The sequence below is a fragment of the Gavia stellata genome, chromosome 6, assembly GCF_030936135.1.
Source record: "Gavia stellata isolate bGavSte3 chromosome 6, bGavSte3.hap2, whole genome shotgun sequence".
Classification (NCBI taxonomy): Eukaryota; Metazoa; Chordata; class Aves; order Gaviiformes; family Gaviidae; genus Gavia; species Gavia stellata.
In genome coordinates, this window is record NC_082599.1 from 27,501,845 (window position 1) to 27,515,835 (window position 13,991).

The following is a 13,991-nucleotide window of genomic DNA, read 5'->3' on the forward strand; positions in this document are numbered from 1 at the left end:
AGTCAGACCAGCAAAATTTTACGCAGTGAAGATAAATAGCCTGCAAAAACAACTATGCCAGATCTTTAACAAGTGTGAAGGACTGGGGTACAAACAAAGCCTACCTTGTTCTGTGCAGTGTGGCAAAAAAAGAAAAAGTTTTTAGAGGCCCCAGACCCAAATTCTGTGTCAGCTGAAGACTGATGAGAAAATCGTGCACAAGCTGTAGCAGGGGCAGGATCTTTAAGTCCTGAAAAACTCAGGCACGGTTCTCTGAGGATTTCACATCAGTGTGAATAATATGACAGTTTATGTAGAGCATCACACATATGACTTCAGAAGATTAAAGTAAATACTTTCTCTGTATCTAAACAGTTAGATATGGGTATCTGATTTGCAAAAAATGGCAAAATTAATATGAAATTCTTTCAGAAATTATCCATTCAGGTGAAAAAATTCTCAATACTATGAAGAATGCACTAACAATTGTTATGAATCTTTTCTTGCAGAGAAAGAACAATGAATGGGGCAAAACGATCATTGAATACAGAACAAATAAGCCATCTCGCTTGCCCATCCTTGACATTGCACCTTTGGATATTGGCGGCGCTGACCAAGAATTCGGTTTGGACATTGGCCCAGTCTGTTTCAAATGAATGAACTAAAATTAACTTAAAGCCTCTCCCAAATTATTCTCTTGTCATTTCTTTTTATAATGAAAGCCAACTCCTTCTATTTCTTCTGTTCATCTACTTGCTTAAACTCTGGGCGAAAGAGAAGGAGAAGAATTGATTGGAGCATTGTGCAATGAAATTTAATACAGCCCCAAAAGGACTTGGAAGTCTTTCAAGATTTAACACCTTGCTTTGGGAAATGTCAACCTTTGTAAAGAAAAAAAAAAAAAAACAAAATAAAAAAGTCATGAAAGTTTGCACCACTTGTGGCCTTTGAATGTCTTCCACAGAGGAAGTTTAAAACCACGACTTCCAAAGGTTTAAACTACCTCATACACTAAATCAAGTGTGATCCACATCTTTTGTAGGTACTTCTCCATATGATCTGAGGTACTTTCAGTTCCACTCAAAATATAGTGGTGCTAATTGCATTATTACAGAGTATCTTTCCAATACTTGAACTTTGGTGGTGCTAGTAGCGTTTAAATTATCACTTCTCTGTTTCTTTGAAGTCTGTCTCAAAACTTAGAATGTCCTGTCTCACCCGCAGCTTAAGCATGTGGATCATTTTTCCTCACCTTTGTCCTCTTCCTCTAAAATCAGGTGCTCCTGCTCTCAAATCTCATTTCCATCTTCTACAATGGGTTAAAAAAAAAACATCACTTCTCAAAAAAAGAAAGAAAATGTATTTTGTATATGTGAGATGTTTAAATAAATTGTGAAAAAATGAAATAAAGCATGTCCAGTGTTCCAAAAGAAACTATTTAATGAGTTAAGTTACTTGCTTAGATGCATTGGCAGGTATTCATACTCGGAATTTGCAATACGTTTGCATCACTCCAACTATCTTAGCCCATTGCTGTAAAACATTCGCTTAGAGCATTCAAAGTCTGCCTACAACTGTCTTATGGGTATGATTCAACTCTTCAACGCTACCTTTTGAAAAGCGCACAAGAAACTCAGTAACTCTGTGCTCATAGTATGAGAAGTTCAAAAGCAGAAATAATTCCTTCCTTTCTTCCAGATGCTAAGCAGGATTAATGGCCAAATGAAGGAAAATGAGGCTTCTGTCTTACACTTGAAGACAGAAAGCTCCTTGGTGTTGAGAGACCTGTGCTGGCTGATGCCACGCTGTAATCAGCAGAACTGTGCTGTATGCTTTTGAAATGATGTGCAGAAGTCCATGCAAGTAATCTCTAAATTTAGTTGTCAGGAAGATCAGGGTTTGTTAGGCCCTTATAGTTTGTTCAGTTCTCTATGAGACACAGAGCTATCTGCTGTTGCTAACCTTAATAATTTACTATCACAAAAAACACCACGAGAAGCAAAGACTGTTACCTGAGGCCTTTTAAGAGGCTGCTATCATACAGTGCTTTTCTGAAAACCCTAAATGAATTGCATTTCGATCAGCCATGGTTTTGGAATTGGGAAGGCGCTTGGGTGAAGACACAAAGGACCATGAGGACAACAGCAAAAGCAGGTAAGGGGAGAGGTGAGACAGGCTTAGTCAGCAGGAACCCCTGAAAGGAAGCATGAAGAAAATATGCAGAAGGTCCCTGTAACCTGAAGAAAGCACCACTCCAAAGGCTGGCGGTGGAGAGTCTGAAGGCAGCTCCAAACAGTGCAAGGAGGAATAAGTGCTAAAAACTGTTCCTAAAGAAGGTTTTTCATTCTTGCTTGCGATGAATTGATTAAGGAAAAAAGGGACAAATATCAAAACAGGGCAAATATCAAAACGTGCAGCCGCTATGTGCCCACAGCTGTGTGCTGAATTAACAGAAAGGGAATTGCCATGATAAAATATAGCCCATTTTTTCCTAAGTGAGTAAAACATACTGCAGGTAAACACCTGCCTTTAGTCTTTGGACCATGATGATTCTTAAAGTGTTAGTATTTCAATCATTGTCTTAGTATTTCAAAATACAACTTTTGTTGTTGTTGTAAAAAGAAACTAATTAAATGCTTTAAAATGGTAAGAGTTTCTTTTCTCATGTAAATTATCTACACACCAGGAAGTTCCTACAAGGACTGAAAAGATAAAATTACATCCCTCAGTCTATGTAATTCACTAGGTTGTACACAAATGTTATTGCTAGGTCTTGGAGGTGGATTACCGCTGCCTGGGAAGGAAAAAGAAACAACACAGTACCACTTGAGGTTTAGAAAGGAAACTACAAAGGGCAAATGCTGTCTCTCTTGTCATTGTCTGGTTTCTCCTTCACTCTCTGTGATCTATTCCACAGCATGTCCTGCTAGGCAGAGAATGCTTCCTTTCTACCAGCCCATTGGTAACATCCAAATTCTTCTGTGTTTTCACACCTTCACCACAAAAGTGGACTCATTTAGAAATTAAACCAGAAAAAATACATAGCAACTACCTCACAACTTCTAGCCTCATTAGCACCAAGAAGATACTCAGTTTGACCTGCAGGTTTTGAGCTCATCAGAACTTAACCACACCATCACGTTTTGTTATGCTGTGCACAATATTGAAGAAACTGCCTTTCCTCTCAAGGACCAGAGCTGAAAATAAGTCAGATGAAATGCAGACAGCACAGGGAGCCTTCATATTGTCTAATTTCAGAAATACAAAATGTTGAGTAAACGTCTGGTGAAGTGAGCTGAATCATCTTTGGGAGTGGTCTGCCTCCCTATAAGAATTATCTCTGGAGAATTTAATTATAAGCAGGTACGCATCAGCAGTAATGCAACTAAACTGTTAGCATAAATTAGCTAAAACAATAGAGTTAAAATAGGTTAAAGTTTGCATTCAGAACAAAAAAGAAACCTGGAAGGAAAGGAAAATAGCTGGAGTAACTAAGTGAAAGATAAAGCTTGCAGCAAGCCTAGGCTGCTCTGCATAGGAACAGAATTGCTGGAAAAGCTGCCTAAGGCTGGGTAGAGAGGCTAAGGGGCACTGACATACACGGTGCTGGGTTGCGGTATGATTGTGTAAATTAAAGTACTGCAGCATTCAGACCATTTTCCTCCCTGGACTCTGTGGGACTGATCACCCACTTGTGTGATCAATAAATGTGTCCTCTCTGTCAGTTCCTTATGCCATGTCCCCAGGAGATGAACAGAGATTAAAAGGCTCCTATCAGTAGGTGCTTTGAATTGCATCTAAGCTGAAGCCTGAAGTTTCCAGTGCAAATATTCCTTACTGTACCCATAAATCTTACTAAAAAGTCTTCAGAAGTGCTTAAAGTGCCTCTGTGTGTATGAACTGGGCTTGCTATGTAGTCCTCTTGACACCTGAATTTTACTAGTTGTGATGGGCAACAGCTCTTGGCTCAAACAAAGTATTATAAAATTAAAACATGAATACTGTGCCAAAGACTATGAGTAGACAATTTTCCTTTAATACAAGAAAGGGACAAAACAACATTAACAGATTAACAGATCTACATTTCCACCGCACAGCTTTAAATTGCAGCTTTTGACATGACCTTTGACTAGTTTTGCTGTCATGCGTAGTGGTTTCAGACAGGATCTCCTAGAAGCTGTTTTCCTACCACCCACCTGATACAGTGTTCTAGAATATTAGAATCATGTATGCTGATTTCAAACAATGAGATAATAGCAAGTTCAAATAAATAAATTCTTAGACATGCTACCAGAAGTAATCTCTAATTCATCTAGCTTTACTCAGGCTTCATTTTGAGCTCTTAAAATACCACTAATTTTCTGTATTGCTCCCCCATAAATCTCAGATGCAAAATTAATGCAATCTATGGTGCATGAACGAAGATCATCCACAGAAATGACTGTATTTCCATATTCTTAGGCTGGAGTAAATTTGTCCTTTCCTGGAAAACAGGTGGTTGAATACAGGTGTTTGAATACAGGTGTTACGTGAGCAAAATTTCCTAAACATGATTCCATGCTTAAGTATACTCTCCAACTACTCATGAAATGATGCTTCTCGTTAAGCCAAATATAAGCATCAAAACACACAAATACAACATTTGTATGCCATTTTGAACACAAGCATTTGAAATATATATAATTCATCCCAGTAATTACTGTCAACACCATCTTAAAAACTCATATACATTTTCTTTTCTCTTACTGCTTTCAAGCTACCGAAATTGGTTCTTTGGGTGAAATGAAACAAGTTTTCCCAAATGCCAATTCTTAAGACTCTTAGTGAAACAGCAAGGGCAATTCACCATTTCCACAGGCGTAGTGCACCACCTATTGACTTAGACACTAATTACCGGCCCCTGAAAAGTATTCTTCTAGGGTTTTTTCCTCAATTCACTCTCATGGTTACTATCCAAATCTTCTGAGCCGCCTGTGGCCAAGAATATCCCAAGGGCTATTTCTGCAAAATATCAGCATCACAACTCATCCTAAAAATGTATCAGCTTATCAGAAGAACACCCATCCAAACCAGGAAAACTCCTGGCAGCAAACTGCAGTCTCACTTGGGGTGGAAAAGGCTCAGGACAATAATAATTTAGTCTTTTAGTTGTCAGGTCCTATGAATGTGAAACAGCAGGTGCAAATTCATCTGATTAATAGCTCCCCAATGAAGCAAATGCTTGTTAACATGCTGCCTGTAACTCACCTATCAGTCTCCTGCAACCACCTCTGTGCAAAGATGCTGCTGTTAAATGGAATTCTGTCATTTTAGGTATGCAGTACATTTGGTAGTGATCTGGAACAGGTCAGAGCAAAAAGAATTTTATTTACAGAGGAACTGCAAAACTGGTTTCTTCTGTTCCACAATACTGCTATGAGGTTTACAAGGACACAGGTGGCAGAAAGGAAATTCAAGACGGCATCTCACAGGTGTCTCTTTCTCCCTCTCTATCTTCCTAACTAACTGCTAGATGCTTACTCAGCTCCCACGGTCAGGGCCTTAGCCTTTGAGCATACCCTGTGTTTTCAGACGAGATAATTGATTAGAGAAGTAGAGCATTTATACCACCTCTCTTTCTAAGCAATCCATTTACCCTGGGATCACTCTGGACTATTTAACTTCATCTTAATCCAGGGCGAGGTTTCAACTTTTTCCTCCTGTTGTCTGTCTGCACTTCAGGAAAGGTTAAAAGTTATTCTTGCAAGGCAAAGACAGCCTTGTCATGAGGCGTAAGTGGAAGGCATTAACAGCTGCACCCACGCTTGAGTAAACTATGCACAGCCCACCAAGTTAGCCTCCAGACCTCATGGTGGGACTTGGGCGTCAACAATTATGCTTTACACAGGGTTAACATGAGGTTCATAATGGGGGAAAATGGTAGCAAACCAGTTTGAGGGGAGAATGGGTCTGGATGCCCTCTCCTCACTGATGGAGGGCACAATTTTCCTCCATAAATTGACGCTGTAGAAGTCAATCGACAGGGTTATTTCAGAAATGCCAGTATTCCAAGACTCTTACCATGACAACACACCAGCTGTAGCATGTATTGGGTGTTTGATATGAACAGCCTCTGCATAAAGTTTCTGAAGCATTAACGTCACAGTAGGAGTGCAGAATGTCTGTCCTCCATATTACAGAGTCAGAGTAGGGGAGAACTGGGCCCTGACTTACTTTTTGCAAAGGCAGGCAATGGCACAGACCTTGTATTTCTATCATCATGTATCTTTTTTTCAAACAGAAAGTAGTTCTCACTTCAGAAAGCAAGAAAGGGATCTTTGATCCTGTGTCTTGACGTTTAAATATGTTGTTAAAATTCAAACTATCCAGGAGAGCAGCATTTCCTCAGCCTACTCATACTCTTTCTGAAAAAAGATCTAGATTACCTAAAAACTGACAGGAACAACAGGATATCTGAGTAACTAAACAATGTAGTAGTAGTAACCAGATGTTATAATTATTGTAAATATTAATTATATTAATCAATTAACCATTTAACTACTTTTAATTAGGACATTATTGATTAATGCTGGTATTATACTATTCAACAGCAATAACTAAATAATTACATAATGTGATAATGAGAAATTTTCCATTGAAAAACAGAATTTGCTTTTGTTTTTCTGTTCAAGTGGTTCTACCATGTTCATGACTGTTGGGGGAATATCTCCTCCTTTCTTCTTTCCACACCTTCTTCCATCCTTAACACCAGTACGGCAAACTATGTCACCCTGCCAGCTCTACTTCTACACCTAGAGTTTTTTTTAAGTTGATCCTTCCATTAGCCCACTGCCATACCCAAATGCTTTTTGTACTCTTCCCAGAAGCAGTAAATATGGCCAGGTTCTCAGCCCTGGGAAAAATCATGCAATAGCCTAATTGCTGAAATGATCTTGTCTACTTAGTGATCTAAAGGACAAGGTTTTGTCTTCATTAAATCCTCCCTCTATAATGATTATAGGCTTTTCTGGGCAATTTTGTCCAAAGTGGTTTACCACTACCTTTTGATTAAGGTATTTAGCATCTCAAGATGTTAGTCTCTGCTCCTGATTCCCACTAAATTCTCTACACGATGCCTAGAATATGTGTCAAGAAGTCACCCACACAGAGCCTTCCTTAATTTAGGCAAAACACTTTTCATGTATACAGTTGTTTCTGGTTGATAGTCTTTTTTATCTTCTCCTTAGTTTTTATCTTTCAGCATTTAACAGGGAATAAGACTAACTCTAATTCCTCAGTCCAAAAGAACATCCATGGCTATTATTGCTGTACCTATCTCTACACCATGTTTGGTTTACCACAGTCACCTAAAATTTCAATTCCTACAGAAGCTGCACATACCCGAAATGACTGGTTCCCCAGACTCTGCAATGAGATCCCAAGGACCTCTCCTCATTCTTCTGAAGAGGAGCAAAGAGAGCAAACCACATACATGCGGAGCACCTACCTCAAAGTACACAAAGAGTAGAATTAAAGTGTGTATCATCTTCATCTCTCTCAGCTACTTCCATTTGCAAATAGATACAAGAGGTCCTTTGAACTTGTTCAATTCCATATTTGGTTCTGGGGTACAGACTTCAAACACTTTATTTCCTATAGTTCCTGTAACTTTTGAAACTATTGTTTTAGTTAATAGTCTCCAATTTGTTGAATATCTTAAGAGTTAAGGTTAAGAATGCCTTCCCTGTGCAAGACAAGCTGGTGTCTTGTGCCTACAGATGGGAATATCCTTGGCTGGCTCCATTCCCTGTGCCTGCTCTCTTTGCCAGGTGAGAGGAACTACAGTTTCAGCTCCCTCCTCCTGAGCTGGGATGCCCTCAGCTCCTTTAGGAGTATGAGCTCTTTGTCTCTCCTGGAGATTCAGGAATTACTTTCCTACACCCCACGCTCTGCCAGAGGTTAACCATTAAATATGCATTTTGACAAGCATGTCCAATAGTAAACAATATTGTTTCTAAGACCTTGCTCATGTTTAAGCCAGTGTTCCTCTGGCCCTGTATACAATGATACTACTATCTCCATAGCCTTTACTGTTTTCTGTAGATCAGTATCTCATAGATCACTTCTTTGTAATAAGACTTGAGTATCCATTCCAGTGTGACCACTCTGTTAATTAAATTACGGGACAAGGACTGACCTTTGGATTAACTGAGTTTCTCTCTCAGCTTCTCTCCTGGTCCACATCAATGTTCTTATCTTCTCCTTAGCCTCTGCTCCAGAAGGTCAGTTTATAAACCTGTTCTCTATGTTAATTCTACATAAATACAGTGGAAATTGCATATGCAACAACTCAGTAGCTGTTTTCTGTGGGCTTTGTCTAAACAATTCCTTTACCTCTTTGCCACAACCATGATAGTGCACTGTTCAAACACAACATGAAAAATAATTGTATTGATTCTTATTGACCCCTTCATCTGTTTCTTAGCATGGTTACAAAGTTTAATAGGTATTTCAGTTAAACTCATAGCCTTTTACTATCTGAAGCTCTGAAATTTATGACAGCATGATCTTCTAAAAAATAACAATTTTAAACTGGTTATCTAGTATGATCTGGATCTAGCGTGTTGAAAAACAACCGGGATTTCTTTTCCATTTGCAAGTCGCTTTGCACTCTTCTGCCACCTTGAGGGCATAGAGCCATCTTCTGAAAACCAGGAGGTGTTTTTAAGACTGGTGCTTTATTTGTAGAGTGGAAGCACTCTGTCAAAGCCAAAAGACAAGACCAAAGATCTCTTCTGGTTTTATTCGCTGCTCTTTTGCATATAGATCAAGGCCAGCATTTTTCTTGGCTATTGGTTCACCTCTTTCCCAGCTAATTGTCTGCTTTCTGCTCCCAAGCCGATAGTATGGTAGAGTTTTTGCCTTCAGCTTTGAAAACAGCATTTTGATTGCCTCTTTCCTAGTATTTAGCTCCTTATGCTCCAGCACTATAGAAAGGAAGACATCTCAAAAAGATTAAATTCTTGCACGTGCCCTGAAAACAGGCAGATGGGCAGTGGAGAGAGAACCCTATCAGTTTTCCCTGTGAGAGAAGGTCTGATTCATAAAATGATAACAAGAGAGAGCTGCTGAAGGAGAGAGACAGTAGCCAGAGAGCTACTGGCTTCAGTGGTTTCACTGCATATGGATTTGTTCTGGTTTTAGGCTTTAGAGAAAGTCATATTCTGTTAGTTAAGCCCCTCAATACAAGTGTTTTTAAAGCATAAGCAAAAACATCACATCAAAGACTTAGATCCATATGCCTGTCATTAGAGCAATTATTAATATGTGTGCCATACACGGGAGATTTAAAGCTAAAAGCAAACAATAACAGCTGTCCTGCAGATTCCAACTCACCAGGCTTTTACACAAGATTTCTGGAAATGGCACAACTACTCAACTATCTGTTAATTCCTAAATGACAAATCTTTGCTAAGCCTGAGGTGCACAGTAGCCCATGTTCATATTTTTTATATATATGCTTACATTTCAACATCATAAAATTACATAGACCCATTAGAGCTCACAGCAACCCAACAGAGCACCATATAGACAAACAGATATGACAGAACAATATGAACCCTAAGGAACATTCTGTAATATTGTGTTTAAATTTAATTATTTCTATGCAATTTCATCTTTAAATAATGACCCATGGAAATATTTTAGTCTGTTAATCCATTGCTGATACTTCAGCAAACTAGTGTTTCAATGAGCCTGAGGCTAACAGAGAATTTGTTTTCCAAAGTTTCATAGAATCATAGAATGGTTTCGGTTGGAAGGGACCTTAAAGATCATCTAGTTCCAACCCCCCTGCAGAAGAAAGGGGAGAACCTGACCCTGGGTGGGCTCAAACCACCAACCTTTTGGTTACAGCCGAACACACTAACCAGTTACACCACAGAGATTCCGTAGTTACCATTATCTTTGTAATAAAAAAAAAATCCATCCTAAAATAAAATTACCTTCCTAAAAACATTGATTCCAAGTAGCAGAGCTACCCTGCATTAAATAATCCTACATCCTAGAATCCTTCCAGCTGAAAAAAACCTTACAATACAATGTTTCATTGTAGTAGACTATTTCATATAGGATCTAAGTAATTCAGTGTTTAAATGCAAAAGCTACTCAACAGCACCCTGCAAATTCCACTAAGAAACTACAATGGAAAATAAATAAGAATGTTCCTATTGGAGAACTTATATTGCCTGGCAGGTTCTCCCTATTAGGAGTGAGAAAAGAGCCCTCCTCCAAAGGTTTGATCTCTCGCTATCAAAAACAACAGAGATATTTTCCTCCCTGACCTCAGTCAAGCATTCCCAGTTCCACCAAATTTCAAACTCATTTAAAGAAACCAGGGAAATTAGCATAACTTTAAAGATCCAGAGTTATATCAAGTTCATGACCTTCTGAAGATATCTTTATAAAAACTGACTTCTTCCATTTCTAATACAGCTTGGTTTTCACTCCTAAAAGAACATTACAGAATCAAGGGTATAAATATCAGTTGCTTGGAAAAATCAGAGCTGACAAGACATTTAGTAATTCCAAAAAAGTGTATTTTTGCATTGGTGTCCATAACAGTCAATTACAATTTTTCATTCACAAATAAAGCTTCTCATACTTTGACTTTTCCATTTTAGCTTTTGTTCCATAAATTAGTCAGACCTTCCCATTTTTATATTTGCTTTTAAATTATAAACTCCATAGCTCATTCCTAGCTGGTTCCCCAGTGAAATATGTGCCACTTTCACAATCACCCAGTTCCACTACCTGAAATACTGCTGGATAGGCAACATCAGCTGAGAACATGAAGGGAAGGCTGCTGACTGAGGTCAGTTTAAAAGTTGCTCTGCGGAGCTGGAGTATTCCCAGTGACCAGACGAAGGATGCTGTGCAGCCTCCCTCCAGCAGCATTAAAGAACCTAGTCAAGTATTTGCCGATCGACATAGGCATATTTAACATTTTACTTTCTATTATTTTGGAGAGGTTCTGAAACACTGAATTGCACAAAAGTAGTAGCAATCATACATGAGTAAAAACGGGTTGGTTAGGTTTGGGGTCTGAAACCTGGTGGAACATTCTTCCAGTTTCTCATAGCCAGTAGGAGATGCCACTTCATTCATCACTAATACTTACATTGTCCTGAATTTTTCTTTAGCCAAATATCCTTTGTGACATTGAAGTTTGCCTCTGTCCAGGCTCAAGGATCAAAGGATTTAGTTTCCGATCTATCTCAGTGTTTTCTTACCCACCGGCATATTTTCCTACCCCAGTGTTCCAGGCATCATTGCAGGCAATAGTAGCTGCTTCACTTCTCACTTTCTTTTCTAACAGAAAAGCTTCACCTTCGTGTTCCAGCTTTTTACCCATCTTCAACTCTCAAAATGTCACTCCTGCCTTATACTGCTTTTATGCTTGAGAACATTGTTTTGCCAGGAAATCTAGCTTGCCTCTTCATGATGTTCCTTTGATCATTTTCTAGGTTTTGACTGGTTTCCTGTCAAACATACTGTTTTCCTTGCTGTGTTTTGCCCTATATTGATTGCTGACCCCATTACAGACTCCAGGCTTTGAAAACTGAACTGATTTTTTAAGCATTAAAGGAATGAAGAGAATCACTTTACAGAGATGCTTTACCTTCAAGCAGCATTCATACCAAGTCCAGCCTGATCTCTCTCTTACTCTTACCAAATATTTTTTCCTTAACCTGTGCCGTTTCCTCAACTTCTGGAAGGTTGCATGCCATCTACACATCCAAAGGTCCTGTAACATGCAAACCTCTTTAGCAGTATCAATAGGCACAAGCCATGAACAAAGCTGTAAGAGTAGATGCTGTGGAAGCACAGAGCGAAAAGATTCCTCCTAGAGCAGAAAGAGTGAAGCTTGTCCAAGGAGTGCTAGAGGACAAGTAGCCATGTCAACAGACTTTTAAAGAGCTTTTAATAGGACTTCTAAGGTCTTATAAATTATATTTAAGAAACCACATCTTTAGGCCTAAAGTATTTCGAGATGATATTATGGGAAAGAGAAACATAAACTAAGACCAGATTGGTCCAGTCTGTACAAAGTATAAAAATTAGGCTAAAGACTGTAACTAGTTGGCCTAAAGACAGGATGAAAAGTCAGTTATATTTTCCTGTTAGATTTGTAGTAATGCAGCTTTATCAGTGATTAGATATTAATCCCTAGAAGGGATGTGCACCCAGGCATTGCTCCTCTGGGATGAATCCCATGCTCATTCAGATGTTTGCACTTCAAGATGCACTGAGTTTTTAATCTCCTACAGCTCATCATCTGAATCTTGCACAAGACTTAACAGTTTGACCACCTACTAATATTTTTTCAACATTTCTTTAGCTAATGTTCTTTAACATTTTAAAATGTAGAAACAATCAGTACTAAGTTGTTTTCCCTTCTGTTAAACTTTAAAACCTATTCTGCCTATGTATTTCTTTCATGCAATCTTTTATTGCATTGTTTTAGTTCATTTGCTATATTCCCTAATTAGTACCTTCTGTAAAGTTCTTCCTGGAACTTCCTTGCCTCTCAGCTTCATGTCAGGGTAATCAATAAATGAAAATCAACTCTCACTTACACAGGTACCTGGCCTTTTTATCAGAGTACACCCATCTAACATCTGTGACAAAGGTGACTGTTGAGGCAGGGTATGTTATAGCATAAGCTGCCTGAGATTTTGATGTAGGACTTTTTGAAGTCAAGGCTAAGTATTTTTTAATGGACCAGTATCAGACAGACTACTAATGTACTGCACAGAACGTTAATGGTGATTAGTGTTAATGATTTTTACTAGAGATTGCACTGATAGAAGTGGAAATGATGCTGACTTTCTGTTTTAAAGAGAACATGGTAATTACAGGATGGCATCTGTATTGCTGGCAGTCAGAAGACTCATAGAATCATAGAACCATTTAGGTTTGAAAAGACCCTTAAGATCACTGAGTCCCACCGTAAACCTAACACTGCCAAGTCTACCACTAAACCATGTCCCTAAGCACCACGTCTACACATCTGAGAAGGCTTCTAATGCTCCATGAAGATGACACAGCTTGGACAGTGGCTGTGTAGGTTTCCAAAGACTGCCCCATAAATATAAAGAATCCTGAATTTTAAAGAGACACATCTGGTAGCATAAGGGGGAACCAGGAAGAGGAACAATGTGAAAACTAAGTGTTGATGAAAAAAGAATAACTCAGTTTGACAATGAACTAACAATGACTGCTGTTTTCTCTCAACCAGGAGTCAAGAAAAGAGAGGGGGAAAATAGAAAAAAATAGTACCTGCATACCAAGAAACTAATCTAAATTGAAAATCTGTAAAAGTAGTAATTTGTGATAGAATTTCCAAGATCTTACAGGTTTGGTGGCATATTTGTTTCAGTATTTGGCTAAGACAGTATGCAGGGTCCACTGAGAAAAAAACTTCTTACTCTCTGTACTCCCTTTTCATTAATGCAATCAAATATTTGCAATAGACGGCTACCGTGCATGCACAACCACATGGAAACTTGATGCTTACGGAAAGATTGATTGCCATTATGAGGCTGAAAACTCAGCAATTAAAATGTCTGGTTCCATCATTTGGCAAATACACAAAAGCTGCTGAAGCAAAAGCTGCACCACTGAAAATACTACTCTGCCCAGGGATCTGTTGGAGATACAGCTTTATTTCTGGTATTACAATATGACCAGAGCAATCTGACAATGCTGCACAAATTAAATTAAGACGTGATATGGTTTGGGGTATGGCAGATCCTACTGATTAATTATTCAACACTTAACCTGTAAGGTAATGTAGGGAATATTCCAGTTAGTACATAACAAGCAGTATGTTCTTTATGAACATATGAACATTTTCCTTATGAAACTTACAGATTAGAGGTAAATCATAATTTTTCTTCCAGCTCTGGTGCCTATATTCCTTACTATATATACTTGTGAAAAATTAAGTCCACTCCTATAAGCATATAAAA

General features: G+C 38.6%; 1 protein-coding gene across 1 annotated transcript in view; it reads left to right on the forward strand.

Annotated features, from left to right (window-relative positions):
- COL1A2 (collagen type I alpha 2 chain) overlaps window positions 1–2,421 on the forward strand; it is a 43,262-nt gene extending 40,841 nt beyond the window's left edge. The window contains exon 52 of the mRNA XM_059818265.1: window positions 489–2,421. Coding sequence (XP_059674248.1) covers window positions 489–635 — 147 coding nt within the window. The 3' untranslated portion in view covers window positions 636–2,421. The remainder of the gene's footprint in view (window positions 1–488) is intronic.
- Window positions 2,422–13,991: the final 11,570 nt, after the last annotated feature.